Below are 15,690 nucleotides of genomic sequence, written 5' to 3' on the forward strand. Positions count from 1 at the left end.
TTGTGACCATGGGCAATGCTGATCGCTCCTTCCTTCCTTCCTTTCTTTCTTCCTTCCTTCTTTCTCTCCCTCTTTCCTTCCTTCCTTCCTTCCTTCCCTCCCTCCCTCCTCTCCACACAGGGAATCATACACTCACTTGTGGGCTCTCTGCCCAAAGGAATATAAAATTTGATGGCTTAAATCTTGCAAGATATCTTGGGGCTTACAGGTCTAGATTTCTTTTTTAAGGACCATGCCTTAAATTCAAATCACTCTGACTTTCAATGACTGATCAACAATAGGTCCCAGCCCAAGCCTCACTTGGTCACTGTTTGGGTTTGATGGCTCAGAGTGAGCGTAAATCACAATTGTTTCTGTTTTGGCTGGAAACCCTGAGGGTCTTCCTTTCCCACATTGATTTTTTTTTTTTTGACTAAGAGGCCATTTTTTGCCTCATTTCTTACCTAGCCTTAATCACTGAATGGGCATTGCCTCAGACAAACTAAGACCTGGGAAAGACCTTAGCTTAAAAAGGTCAAGGTCTCCTACTGCATCCGAGGCCATCTCCAATCATCCTGATCTATATCTTGGTGCTAGACTCAGATGGCTTGAGAGGAGAGAGTGAGGTTGGCGACTTTGCACAGCCCTGCCTCACTTAAATCCAATTCACTTGCAAATCAAGACATCATGTTCTTGATGTCACCCTCCTCTTCAAGAACAAACAAGGACAAACAACTACAAGGACAACTGTGTACCAGGCATTGTGTGAAGCAATTTACAAATATTATCTCATTTGGTCTTCACAATAATAACTCTGGGAAATAGGCACTACTATTATCATCATTTTACAGATGGGGAAACTGAACAGCAGTTAAGTGACTTGTCCAGGTCACACAGCTAGTAAGAATTTGAGCTTGTGCCTTCCTGTCTCCAGACCAGAGCTCTTTCGACTGTAACACCTAGAAGAAGGCAGTAGATGGTAGGAGTAATCCAAGGCTGGACCTTAGCAGATCAGCAATAAGATAAAGGGGCCTGGTGCAAGACCCCCAGCCCTGGGCACTACAGAGGAAACAAAGAACAGTAAGACATGGTCCCTACCCTCACTGGAGATGAAAGCCTCAGAGAATTAGGCGCCATTACCTTTTCCCACTGTTTCAATTGTTTTGTCTGTTTAATAAATGAGGCGAATTGACTAAGGTAAGACAGGGTCTCAAAGTGGATTTGACAAAGCTTTACAAGGCTACTTCTAACTGCAGTTTTGCACTACGTCCTGGAAAATGTATATAATATGGCTTTTATTTTATTTCTATGACTCTATTAAATCAATCACTCTGACTTTAATATTTTTCAGTGTTATCCCTAGGAGAGTATAAGACCTTTCTTCTCTCCTAGCCACTACCTACATATATATGTGAAACGTGATTAAAATAAAAATCACATTTGGGAGAGAGGAGGGGTAGAAAGCACCAGATTGGACTTGTAGCTATATAAGAGAGGAGGGAGCTACTCAGGAGGGGGAGAGTGGGAGGTTTATATCCTGAGGCTGATTGCATGTGATTATACCAACACTGCCTCCTTCTCCTGCCCCTCCTTTCTACCATGCGTCATGGAGCTCCAGGTCCAGCTGCATGGTGTCCAGAGGAACATGGGGCCTCTCCAAAATACATACTGCAGCGTATTACCCTGATTTTGCATCCTGGTTACGGCTCTTCTGATATTTCCAAACACATGTAGGCCTGCCTCTCATATATTTTTGGTTATAAGAACCCCGTGAAGCACAACAGCAATTCTGTGAAAGCGATTCCAGGTTTCATCAGCATGGGTACTTCTCCTTCCAATGCAGTTTATAAACCTTCCACTCCCTAGGAGATGAGGGCTCAGAACCAAAACACTGATCGCCTGGGGTTTGACCGTCCAGTGATAAGCCTCTCCTCTCTGTCCTCAGCTGGGCTTCTAGGATGACAGGTGTTATCAAGTCCACCAAACTTTTCCAGTCTGTGAGGCCCTGCTACCACATTATTCTACTGGAACTAGAAAGTCACTAAAATTACAAGTTCCTCAGATTTTCTCTAGTCATTCCATTCATTTATTCTGCACTGTCATCATTTGACCCAACGCAAGTACAGATCCACCAAATACTAGCAGTAATGATCTTGTGCTTCTCATCGCCATTTCTACCCAAACAACTGCACCGACTCACGCCACACCACCTTCATCCTCCCAGTTGGCTCCTCACGGCTGCATGGGATCCCCATTTTACATTGGAGTTCTCTCTGCCCAGCTCCTTCTGCCACTAAAAGAGGACTATGAAGGACACTGCCAGTATTCTTCCTTCTTTCATGGGTTGCCATGGCCAAAGCGTTCATCACCTAGGAAGGAGTTAGACTAGACAGTCTCCAAGGCCCTACCAAGCTTTAAACTGGTCATCCTTGCAGCCAGTTGACTGGTGATGAAACTCTCTATCCTCATCTAGGCTGGCTCTCAAAAAGGAGACACATTCTGTTACTGGCACCATAATTGAAGTCTTTCCAGTATGGCTGGACTTGCCAGAGTTTGCATTGGCCTGGCCTTGCCTTCAAGAACCCAGGAGCACAGCCACACCCCAACAAACCATCTGCAGAGCAATCCTCTATAGTTACAGAGCTATGTAGAAACCAAAAGAGTTTACTTAGATACACTCATCACTGTAACTGAACATCACCCCAGTGTCACATAAAATCGATTTGATTTAGACAGAGCTTTCCCACTTAAAAATAGAAGTCTGTGTTCCCATTTATACGACTGATTTCATTTGTGAGCACAGAGCAGGAGTCTGGGAAGCCACGTTCTCTGTGATATTAAATGCACTAACGAAAGAAAGCCCTTTAAACAACTTCCAATGCCAGTCAATTGATGACTACCTAGGAGCTGCTTTTTCATTTAAACCAAACACAGCCTTGTATCATTTCATTCCCTTCTCTCTAATTAAATAAATCTGGTCTTTCTACTTTCCAGACAGATTAAAAGGCTGGGGTGTTTTGTTTTTCTCGTGCTTTAGTGTTCCAGTCCTAAAGTGCACCGTGATAACAACAAAAACTTGAGGGGGGGTTGTAAGTTGGTTCTTCACCAGAGCATCCGAAGGTTCAAGGCAATGGTCAATGTGAAAATGAGCCTGACTGTTGAATAGCCCCTGCCGTGGCTGCCCCGCTAGATTTTCTGGTCCTCCCTCTCCCTCCCAGTAGATAAGAGTGAGCATCTCAGGCCTTACCCAGATTGGAGGAAGCCCGCCCCTCGGCAGCTCGGTCTTTGAGGTTCTCGGCGATGTCCAGCTGCTGCTCGTGGTACTGCTTGGCCCTCTCCAGGTCCTGCATGCATCTGGCTGCGTGTCCCAAACCAGCATAGGCGCGCATCTCGATGGACTTCTCCAGGAGCTCCTGGGCCAGCTCTAGTACGTAGTTATGGTAGGACATGGCCTTGTCGAAGTTCCTACGGTAGTGGTAGGCGCTGCCCAGGTTGCTGTAGGCCCGGGCCTCCTCTCGCTTGTTGCCCAGATCCTTGGCTATTTTCAGGTGCTGCTCGTGGCACTGCACGGCATTCTCAAAGTCCCCCATGGCGATGTACACGGCACCCATGTTGCCCAGCTCTCTGGCTTCAGAAAGTTCATCTTTGGACTGTTTGGCCAGAAGAACACATTGCTTGTGGCTAGCCAAGGCATTAGGGTAGTCTCCGATGGCTGTGTAGACATGGCCGAGGCTGCTCAGGGCTGAAGAGGCGGCCTAGGAGGAAAAACAAAGAAATGGGAGAGGCTGAGAAACCCAAGTCCTTCAGAAAACCATAGGAAACGTGACAGCGCCTCAGGGAATACTGCACCTTGCTCCGTACCCAGAATCCCAAGGACAATTGTGCCCAATCTGAGCCAGGAGTTATTTAAGCACACAGTAAAAGCGACAATAATGGCGACCTTTACGTGGAGAACAGCAGCACGACGGGGTGGCCAGAGAGAGGGCCTCAGAGACATCTGAAGCCCGCCTCTGACCACGTGTGAGTGTCTGACCCTCGGGGCGCACGTCCCTTCACCTGGGAGTGCTCTAGACAACTAAGAGTATCTGTCACCACGGAGAAAGAGTGAGCCGCCCTGGAGGAGCGAGCTTCCTCCCCAGGGAAAGTCACAGGTTCAACCCCCATTTCTGGCGGGGTTTCTGGCTATCAGAAATCCTTTTCATTAAACAATTTACCAATTGAAAGGGCTTTCCACACACAGTCTCATCTGATCCTCACAACTCCTGTGGTTGGTAGACTTGTGTGGGAATGTCCCTTTTACAAGTGACTCCAGGAAGGCTCAGCTAAGGGCAAGAATCTGGCACTTCTGGCCCAGTTCTCCTGACTCCAAACCTACAGCTCTTCTCCCGCATCACTCGGAAGCTTGTCACACGAGATGCGAAGGGTGATTCACCCCTGTGGCCATGAGCCTCCATCAAAAATTCTGTGCAGTGACAGAAGAATCTGGCCTAATTTTTGATGTGCACAATGCGATTGTTCTCTCATCCCTACAAACCTCCCTGGCTCACTGTAAATAGTGGTCAAAGAGGGGAGAAACAAGCCATCAGGCTTTATTCTGGCAAGCACGAGCCTCTTCTGGCGGTGTGAGCACGCAGAAGCAGCCCACAGGGAGCAGGCATACTGTGGCCGGGAAATGGGGCCGCCGAGGCGCACACTGGGGTGAGCGCGCCACCTTGGGCACAGACAGCCGTGACACGGCAGCAGGGCCTTGGCGTGTGTGTCTGAGCAAGCCTGCTGTGGTGTGGCCCAGTGGCTGTGGTCCAGGCAGCAAGAATAATGATTCCACCGCGGCGTGTCTGTTGGATGGGGACACAGGGGACAGTGAGAATGCTGCTAGGACAGAGTGGCAGCAGTGAGACTGGGAGCTTGCCCAGGAACACACATAGACCCAGACGTAGGAACTGAAGCCTGGTGCCCATTCTGCACACGTGACCCAGCAAAGCCAAATGGTTCTACAGAAAGCAGATGAGCTGCAGCTCAGATCTGCACAAGTCTGGGCTCTATCCACGCCCAGCCCTGTTGGAGCAGATCCTGCCCTTCCCCACAACGATGTCACCGCGTATTTTGGGGGGTAGACATTTTAAATATACTGCTCTTTGTCTGTGTTGTCTCCGCATGAGAGAATGTAGGCTCCTGGAAGGAAGAGATTGGTATGCCAGGCCTTAACATGCTGGGCCTCGCATACAGTAGGCACTTAATAAAGTCTGGTTTGCTTCAGTGCTGTAGACATAGGGCTTACTAAAGGCTTGTACACCAAGAGCCTCCAGGGCAGAAGCCATGGACCATGGCTCCATTCCCCTGCACAGCCCAAGGGGACACAGAAATCTAGGACCTGGGCTTTCCAGGAACCCAACTGTGAGCGTAAAGACATTCACCATGGGCGTGATGACCACTTGATGTGGGTGGGGTGATGTTGGGAGCCCCAGCTTTGAGTCCCATCTCAGAAACTCACTAGCTGAGTGACCCTGGGCAAGTATGGACATTCTCTGAGCATCCTTCTCTTTCTCCGCCAGATAACAGTGACTGTGCTTGCCACCCCCAGGGCTGACGGGAGAAAGGCCTTCCATGCTACAAACCCCAACGGCTACATGAGGACCAGCGAGAGTTAGCAGTTACAGTTCTGGACCAGTTCTGGACCAGTTCTAGACCATGGCTGTGGTTTGAGGCACTGGGCCCTTCTTGAACGCTCCAGGCAAGCCGGATTGGCCTGTGCTCCCAGGACCCTCCACATCTGTTCCATGGCAGCTCCCAAGGGCAGCACGGGGAGGGAATCCTGGCCACAGCAGCTGTTTCTCTAAATGCACTTTTTCAATCAAGGAAGACCCTGGAATTCCTCCATTCCCAGATGAGAGCATCTCTGAACATAAGGCCAGGGACTTCTGATTCATCTCCTCTGCTGGGTGGGTGAAAATGATCTCTACTTTACTTTCCCTGCACCTGTTCGGGTCATGACAGTGACTTACGGTGTCAAGAAATGGCTCTTCTTCTGTTGTGATATATCCCACCCCATCCCTCTCACCCCAAGGGCAGAGGTGATGGGGGTGGGGGTGGGGGTGGGCAGGGTTGTCAGTTGGCCAGTGTGAAATCCATCCATAACAGAAATGAGAAAGGCCTTTCCTGACTCCTTGAAGCCTTAGCGGTCCACTGTCCCTCCCAGAGCAGCAGAGAGGAAACGTGACTGGTGTCCCTCCCCTGAAGAGGCAGCATGGGCTTCTGGGAAGGACACTGGCTCTGAATGCCAGCTCTGCTCCCGAGTAACCTCCAGCAGGTCACAGCTCTTCTCTGTCTCATCTGAGGGCTGGACCAGAAGCACTCCAGGGTCTCTTCCAATTTTAAGTCCTAGATTCTCTAACTTTTCAGTGGGGTAAAGAGGGGCAGGAAAGGTTAACCTTGCCCTGACCCCCCACCAGCAGACGGGGTCAGAAAAGATGAAGTGAAATAATAGCTCTGTCCATTTGTAATGTGACCATCACGATCTTCTACCTCCTTTTGCTTTATATTAACTTTCCTTTTTGCTTACATAAGAAAGTTGTGTTTTTAGTGGAAAGAGCATTGAACAAGGGGTTGGGAGATCTAGGTTCAAATACTGACGCTGCTACTGACTGGCTGGGAAAGTGTGGACACATCACTCCCAAGTCTGGCCCTCAGTGGCCTTATCTGTAAAACAGGGATAACAAAGCTTGTATCATCTCCTTCCAAGGATACAAAAAGATGAACTGGCATTCATTCAGTCCACATGCATTAACTGAAAAGACATTTGTGGAACACCCGTTGAATGCACAGGGATGAGGTCAGAGCAGGAGGAGGTGGGAAGTGCGGATGAGACACGGTCCCCTACCTCAGGGGGCTTACAGTCTATCTGGGAGACAATTCACAACATGACACTATTAGTGCATCAGAGAGAAACACACGAAAAGTGAGGGAAGGTCCAAGGGGAAGACCATGACCTGCCATTGGGGAGTTGGAAAGGCTTCACGGAGGAGGTGTATTTGATTGGATTCAGCAGATAGGGTTAAAGGAAGTTCAGACATAGAGAACTGAGGGCACAGAGTGTGTGTAAGGAGCAGGCTGTGTCGTGGGGAAACATAAAGCGAGGTGGGGGTTGGCTGGCTGGAAGGAAGAAGGGTTTCCCTCTTCGCCTAGGCTAGGAAAGCCCCCAGGTCCCCGAGGAGGCAGGATGGGCTGGGGATAGCACAAGCACAAAAAGAAGGGCTATTTACTGGGGTGCAGGCCTGTTATTTCAATGCTGAATGCACCTCTGATTGCATTAGCGTGGGCAGACCCTTCACCTGCACAAATAGCAACTCCTCTACTGCCTTATTAGACGATCTTGTGAAGTTCTACGGCTGAAAACACAACCACCCCAAAACCCTGCCGATGAAGGGCGGCCGGCCCTCAGGTCAAAGACCTGATGTGATCTAGGCTCAGACTTCAAGGCTTCCTGTTTGATAGGAACTTCTGGAGCCTGGGCTCTGCTGGGGGGTAGGAAGCAGGGGTGCTCTTCCTCCATGGGGGTGGGCCTGCCCAATGCCAAGCGGCCCAGCGTTCAGCAGAGCGTGCTGGCGGTGTCCTCCTTTCTGTCGGGGGTATTCTGTTGGACGGTAATGGAATTCTTCTGGGATCTTGCATATCCTCCTCAAAGGAGGAGAAGGCCCAAGCAGGCCGTTGTGAGAGACTTTCCAACGGGGCGCTGACCCCGTGCACCTCAACGATGGCCTCCACTGACTTCTGCCACCAAGCAGAAGCTGGCAGCGGGGACTCAACATATTACAACTTTGACTAAACAGCTCTATTCCCATCAGTTGCCACAGCAAACAAAGTCTGGGTGTTTTACCGCTCCCAGGCAAATCGTCATGTAATGAGATTTATCAGTTAAATGAACTACAAATGAATGCCTTGTTTTGGTTCCTGTTGCCTTGAATAAGGTTACAGCTGAAATCGGCTAAAATTCCAAGCTGTTTAGCCGCTCACCAGACTACCATCTATGGGAAAGATGTGGCCATACCACAAGCAGCTGCTGCTGCTTCTGACCCAAAGCGCACAGTCCGTTCAAGTATTGAGATGTCTGTGCCATGCACGCCAGTATCACAGCCCTAGGCTAGGGCTGTGGGGGACAGAAAACACGTTGTCTGCTTCCCACAATGGGAAAATATGTGAGCATCTGCATTCAAATACAGAAATACACGCACAAAGTTATCATCAAATATTTGGATGGAATAAAACAATATTTTTTCTCTTTCCACAACAAATGAATCGCTCATGGTCTCACCAGAGCATATAATCCTGACCAGAGATGCTGAGCCAGGCCCCAAGGAGTCACTCACCCAGGGCTGATTTTGAAAAAGGAAAGACACCAATTGAGTCTCACAAGGCTCCAGAATCACAGATGGGAAGAGGTGAAAAGGCCTTGAGAGACCACCTTACCGAGAGAGAAACTGAAGCCGCCTGCCCATCCCAGGGCACAAGGTGCCTACCTGGGCTCACGCGGGAAGTCAGGGACAAGGTCAGGGGTGGAGCCTGGGTCTTCTCACCTCTCCAGCCACCCTGCTCCTCAGTGCACTAAAGGTTGGGGCAGCAGGGAAGATGGGCCTCAACCTGAAGCAGACTCTTAGCATTCTTAGTCTGAGATAAATCTAGAAGGGCCCTATTAAAGCACTGTATAATACACATGCAACCTTGATAATGGTGGTGATGGGTATGATGGAGTATGATGATAACAGCTGCCACCTCATTTCAACTCAACAAATATCTGTTAAGTACCTATTATGGGCCAAAGACCAACAAAAACAAAACCATCCTCCCTACCCTTAAGGATCTCCCATTCATTGACGGCCATGCCATGTACAAAGATATATAAATACAGGAGAGTTGGAAGGGGGAGAGAGCGCTGACGACTGGGGAAAGGAAGAAATGCTTTGTGTAGCAGGCAGCATCTGACATGATTCTCGAAGGAAGTAAGGGATTCTGAGAGGCAGAGGTGGGGAGGAAAGGCATGTAAGGCATGGGAGATAGCCAGGGCAAAGGCATAGTGGTGGGGAATGAAATACGGAGTTTGAAGTCAATCTGAATGGAACATGGAGTCTGTCAATAACAGTAGATAAGACCTAGATTGTAGAATGCTTCACAAACCAGGCTGAGGGGTTTATATTTTAACTTAGAGACAATAGGGAGCCACGGGAGATTTTTTTTAATCAGAGGAATGATGTGTCTTAGGAATATTAGTGTGGCAGCTAGGTGGAGGATGGATTGAAGAAAGGAAGCAGGGATAAGATTAATAATAATAACAACTAACATTTATACAGCACTTACTATGTACCAAGCACTGGGCTAAGTGCTTTACAAATAAGATCTCATTTGATCCTCACAACAACCCTGGAAGGTAGGTGCTATTATTATCCCTATTTTAGAGATAAGGAAACTGAGGCAAATAGAAGGAGTTAAGTGACTTGCTCAGGATCATATGGTGTTAAGCGTCTGAGGGTGGATTTGAACTAAGGTATTCCTGACAGCAGGCCCAGGTCTGTATCCATTGTGCCACCTAGTAGTCCCAATTAAGAAACTGTTGAAATAGTTCAGATAAAAGGTGATATGAGTCTAAGTTAGGGTGGCAACTGCATGAATGGAGGGAATGGGATGCACTGTGAGGTACTCTGGAGATAAGTTGACAAGACTTGGTAAATGATTGGGTTAGAGACAAGGTAATGGCCAAAGACCATTCCCAGCAGGACCCTTTGTGCCTAGCAGAGTGGTGGCATCCTCAGCAGAGGAGGCACCTTTGGGGAAGGGTGGGAGGAGACAGCACATTCTGTGTTGGACATGTTGAGATGCAGAAGCCGACAGGGCCTCAGGATGGAAATGCTCAGTTCTGGGGCATGGCTAGAGCTCGAGAGTCTTTGGCACTGATACGGTAATAACTGATTGCATTGATATAATGATTTATGGGTACAAGACTTTATATATGATATGGCCTTGATTCTCCCAACAGCTCTCTGTGGAAAGTGTAGCAAATAACGATAGTCCCTTCTTCCAGAGAAGCAAACCAAGGCTTTGGGGAGTCAGCTCACCCCAGTGGAAAGACTGCCAGACGTGCAGACTGAACCCTCTTGGCTCTGCCACTGTCTGGCTGTGGTCATGGGACACGCGGTCATGGTAGTGCAGCTGCTTGCCTTCCCAGTGCCTTGGTTTCCCCAGCTGTAAAACAGGAAAATTACCTCTATTATCCACCTCACTGGGCTACTGCCTTTGCAAAGGATGACAGAAACAGCAGCCGTCGGTATGACCGTGATCACTGTTTCTGTTGTCACTAAGGAGGTTATTCAAGGCTCCAGGCTCCAATATCAGAGCCAGCATGCACAGACTCACAAAAACTCAGCGGACAATGAGTTCAACACCTGCCTGAACACGCATCCCTCCCCAACATCCCCATGGGGCCTCCTACCGTCTGGGCACTGCCTGAAGATGGCCAGGGCTGGGCAGCCCATTATCTCATTGCCCTTAGGGAAATCCCTTATTGTTGGGAAGTTTGTCCTTCCAAGAAGCAAAAAATGTGCCTCTTGGAACTCCCACCCACCCATCACAGGCCTGCCCTCCCTCCTGAGGACAGCCCTCAAAAACTGAAGCTAGCTCTCATCACCCTCCTGAGTCTTCTCTGCTCCAGGTGAAGCATCCTCAACGCCTTTAAAAATAGATTCTCAAATTCAGCTAGAGGACAACACTTGCTGTCTCCAGACCTGTGACATTTGGGCTTTTCTCTAGCCCTCACTGCACCTCTGACTCTTTTGGGCAGCTTTTTCTGATCTCTGAAATGGCGAGGGCTTCTTCCCAAAATGACCTGGTGTTTCACTTTGTATCTATATGTTTACATTGTTCTCTCTGATTGTGTTATGTTCCTCCCCAGAGGACACACATTGTATCTCTAGCATCCAGAGCAGAGCCACGCACACAGTAGGTACTCAATAAATGCTTGTTAAAATAAATTTAATGGAAAGATCCCCACCAGTGGCTTAGGAATCCCAAGAGTCAGGTCTTTGAGGCTCCAGAGAAAGAATTCACCTGAGGCTAGTCACTAGCACTCTCCAAGGACAGCCAAGTACTCTTAGGCTGGGGGCTCCTTATTTTGGGCTTGAACCCACCAATTAAGCTATTTCTAGTCTTCTTCTTGCTGATTCAAAGGTTATTTTCCTTGTCAATCAAAGAAAACAAAATAGCTGAGTAGTGATGTCTATTCATGGTCACCTGGTCTCCTCCCTGTACACACACACACACACACACACATACCTTTTTAGTTGTCTTCAGCAGCTCCATGTCACTCATGTTATTCTTACCTGCTCCATGATTGTACATTTAGCCCCTGTCACCAATCTGGGCACTTAATTCTCTACAAGTCTTTTGAAACTGGAAGTGACTCCAGGCAGTCTGCATCTCTCCCTTCAGATCATGTCCCCCTTTCTCATGACAGCTGCCTCTCCTTGCGCCTTTCCAAATTCAGTTTTGAAACCTCCCCTCCCTCCAAGGATAGATGTACTCTAGGAAATTTTAGTCCACTGGAGCCTACCTCTCCTCTCTCTACAGCCTTACAATCAGTTCTTCCCAAACCAAGGGCCCTGTTATGCTATCTGCAGCGTTCCTCTCTTCTATCACAAATCAAAAGAGGAAGTGGCCACTTTCTCATAAAAACTGAAGGCCCCATCACTCCTACGTCATTTTTTAATGCCAGCCTCGTGATCTTCCCTGGCTCCAGTCCCTGAACTCCTCATCTTCTTTCTGACTACCTAGGTATGACAAGACTGTTTTTGTTTCTGCCTCCAAGGCTTTTCACCCAAATGCCTGCCTCTTGCTTCGCTAACACAACTGTTTTTTGGTGGTTGTTGTTGTTGTTGTTGTTTTTTGTTAGACAATGGGGTTAAGTGACTTGCCCAGGGTCACACAGCTAGTAAGTGTTATGTATCTGAGGCCGGATTCGAACTCAGGTCCTTCTGAATCCAGGGCTGGTGCTCTATCCACTGTGCCCTTTAGCTGCCCCCAACTGTTTGTTAATACAACCTCAAGTTCCACCTTTTCCCTCTACCTAGCCCAATCCTATCCTCCTGTCCCTCTGAATAAAGCAGACCCTTCCTGAGCCATATTTCAATCATTGGTGCCTTCCTAGCAAGGGTCAGGGATAATTAGAAGGCTATTTTCTTTCTCTCCCTTTGCTTTTCAGTTTTAAGCCTTTTTTTAAAAAATTATGATTTACAAAATTCTAGGCATATGTGTGTGTGTATTTTTTTTTAAACCAAAGCTTGTTAGGTGTAATTCATCCCTGCCAAAGAGCTCATCCACTATTCAGAAATCCAAATTCTGTTCTCAGACTTGTTCTTCTAAAACTTTTTTGTCGATATCTTTCGTTTTGATATCACCTTCATTTCTGAACACATTCCCTGCCTCCAACCCCCTTTATAGGAAGCCATTGCTTGCAACAAAGAATAAAAAAGAAAGGAAAAGAGCAGTTAGTCAGAACTAACCAACACATCATCCAAGTTGGACAGCCTCTTCTTAACCAGTTGTGATTCAAAGCAAAGGGAGCTCTGTCTCCAGCGCCAATGTTCTTTCCCCAATTTGAAGTTATTTCCTTGAAACTTATCCTCTGTCTCCCCAGATCTTCTCCAGTGACTTAATTATATTCTTCCTAATGCCGTGCACCTTCTTCCACCTGTTATGGTTATCTGCATGCCTCTCTTAAATCCCCAATTAGACCACAAGCTCTTTGCAGACAAGGAGGACTGTCGGACACAGAGAGACTTAGCACCCACCTAGGGAGTGCAGTGCACTCTGGGCAAATCCACGACAGGAAAGGCTTGCTCCACTTTGCCACCCCATGTTTCATAAGTCACAGTTCATCACCTGAAGTTCAGCTTTCTGGTGATTAGCCCTGCTGAATTTAGAGAGACTGAAGCTCAGATGACAGGCAGCCTTTCATTCCACTCCTAGCTCCATCCATAAAGTGTTTCCCACTCAGTCTACCCAATGAGCACCTGGCCTCTGCAGGCCTGAGGCCTCCCTCCATGCCACATGAAGCATCAAAAAGGAATTCAGAAGAGGGTATTGCATGTAGTAGACACTTAATAAGTGTTTATTAAATTAAATCATATGAGAGGCTCCTCTGGCTTAAATCTATATGGTGATAAATCTAGTTTAGTTCTTTTGATGTATACATTTGCTTATAAATAAAGCCTTTTGTGTGTACTAAATTCACAAAAGCTGCCAAGTAGGAAGGTATTCAATAAATACTGATTGACTGGTTAAAGAAGATGAAAATGGACCAAGAAGTCAACTTCTTCTGGTGCCAAGAATACTGCTCTCTCTCCCCTTTATCATTAAAACTCTACCACATGTCTGGTGTCAGGAGACTCAGACGATTGTAATGAAAGCAAAGCCCTTGGTAACTAAAGAAGAAGCCTCATTTCAATCTGGTTCAACAGTCAGAGGTCGCCTCTCTTAGAGGGAGGGGACTGAACCATCGCCACAAGAACCTGATCGGTTGTTTTTAACAAATGGCTACTGTATTTACTTTGAGGCACATGATATCAGCGTTGAGAAGAACATTGAAATAATAATAATTCACAGTGCATGGGGATTTATAAAGTGTTTAACTCACACCACCTGTATAAAGATCAATAGCTGGTATTTATATAGAATTTTACAAAGCATTTTATATACATTATATCATTGGTTCACAACAGTCTTTTGGGTGAACAAGTATTATCAAACCAGAGAATGAGAATGGCCTAAATCACTAGTAATAGTAATAGAGAAATGCAAGTCAAAACAATTCTGAGATTTCACCTTCCACCTAACAAATCAACAAAGGTGACAAAACATGGGAAAAGTCCGTGTTGGAGGGGCTGTGGAAAGACAGGCACATGATCTGTGAATTGGTACAACCATTCTGTAGAAAAAAAAACTTGAATTATGCAAACAAAATAATGAAAATGCCCTTATCCTTTGTCACTGACCCAAAGAAAAAAAAGAAACGCTCCACATGCTCCAAATATTCACAGCAGCACCTGTGGTGGCCAAGAACAGGAACACAGCAGCCGGCCACCGACGGAGGAACAGCTATGCAAGTTGTGGTGAATCGTACCGTGCCGTGCTGCAAGAAATGACTAAGGTGATGAAGAACGGAAGGAATCGATCCAGAAAAAGTAAGCACAATCGGGAAAATAACAGATGCAATAACCACCACAATGCACGTGGAAAGACTCTTGTCATTCAGCAATTGTTCAGCCTTGCCCGATTCTTTGTGACCCCACTTGGGGTTCTCTTGGCAAAGATCCTGGAGGGGTTGGCCATTCCCTTCTCCAGTTCATTTTACAGACGAGGAGACTGAGGCAAACAGGGTGAAGTGACTTGTCCAGGGTCACACAGCTAGTAAGTGTCTGAAGCTAGATTTGAACTCAGGTCCTCCTGACTCCAGGCCTGGCACTCTATCCACTGCACCACCTAGCTGCCCAAGGAAAGAATAACTACCACAAAACAGTCCAAAGTGTATTTGGGGAAATAATAAAGAACAAGCTTGGCCCCAAAGAAGAGATGAGAAAATGTTCCCACCCCTAACTCCTATGCTTTTGTGCAGGTGGGGGGTGCATAGGACCCTCCCCCCCAGTTATAGAACATTAAATATAAGGTTAGATTTTTTGAAATGCTGACTGGTTTCAATGAATTTTTCCTCTTCCTTTTTCTTTTTTTTAAAGTTCTTTGTTATAAAGGTACCTGGTTTTTGGGAAGGGAGAAAGGAGAAATGTAGGCGATGTAAAAACAAAATATATCAATAAAATTGATTTTTACAAAGGAAATAGGATGCATAATATCTGAGCAAGAAAAGAATTTAGAATATGAAGCAGCAGAGCTGGAAGGGGTCCTGGTGCCCAGAACGTTGAACATCAGAGCCAGAAAGGGCCGTGGACCAGAGACCACAGAATGTTAAAACTGGGAAGATACTGGGAGATCATTTACTAAATTCAGGGCATTTAATTAGCTTTATTTATGAATATCATGTAAATTAAAGATGATTGCCACCTTACAGAAAACTGGTCAGTGTATACAACCTTTGTAAAGTCTTCTAAAGGCTTGTCAACACACTGGCAAGACCAACCAGAGACTGAATTCAGGTCTCGTTGCTCTTGTAAGAAAGCCTTTGAGGTGAAACTCTATCAGGGGTGGGGAACCTGTGGCCTCTGTGAAGTTAGGATTTAGTCGAAGGGCCACACTTGAGGACCTAGAGGGCCACATGTGGCCTTGAGGCTGCAGGTTCTCTACCCCTGCAAGGGAGTGCACGACCACAGCCTACAAAGGAAGAAAGTACATAGGGCCACTGAAATGGAAAGGAATTTGGCTTCTGTGGCCTGGGAAATTGTCAACCTTTTCCACGTTGCATATTTGTGATGCTCATCAGGTTTATTACAGTGAATCTAAGCCTCTCTTGCCAGGGCCTCCACCTGGACATGGAGGAGGAGCCATCAGTGGCTCCTGAAAAGGAAAGAGGAAGCCGTCCGGCACGCGGGCCTTCCTTTGGACAGTACCAGGGAGTGGGAATGGATGGACTGGTGCTTCCCAAGGTTTCTCCATGGTAACCAGGCAGCTCTCGCTAATACTGAGACCAGAGGAACCTTCTAAATAATTATTTTTGTCAAC

At 47.1% G+C, this 15,690-nt stretch overlaps 1 protein-coding gene across 1 annotated transcript in view; it reads right to left on the minus strand.

Moving 5' to 3' along the window:
* Positions 1–15,690, minus strand: part of TTC28 (tetratricopeptide repeat domain 28) — a 639,521-nt gene that overhangs the window by 192,683 nt on the left and 431,148 nt on the right. The window contains exon 6 of the mRNA XM_027863073.1: positions 3,227–3,734. Coding sequence (XP_027718874.1) covers positions 3,227–3,734 — 508 coding nt within the window. The remainder of the gene's footprint in view (positions 1–3,226; positions 3,735–15,690) is intronic.

Source organism: Vombatus ursinus, unplaced genomic scaffold (genome assembly GCF_900497805.2).
Source record: "Vombatus ursinus unplaced genomic scaffold, bare-nosed wombat genome assembly UNPS02001287.1, whole genome shotgun sequence".
Taxonomy (NCBI): domain Eukaryota; kingdom Metazoa; phylum Chordata; class Mammalia; order Diprotodontia; family Vombatidae; genus Vombatus; species Vombatus ursinus.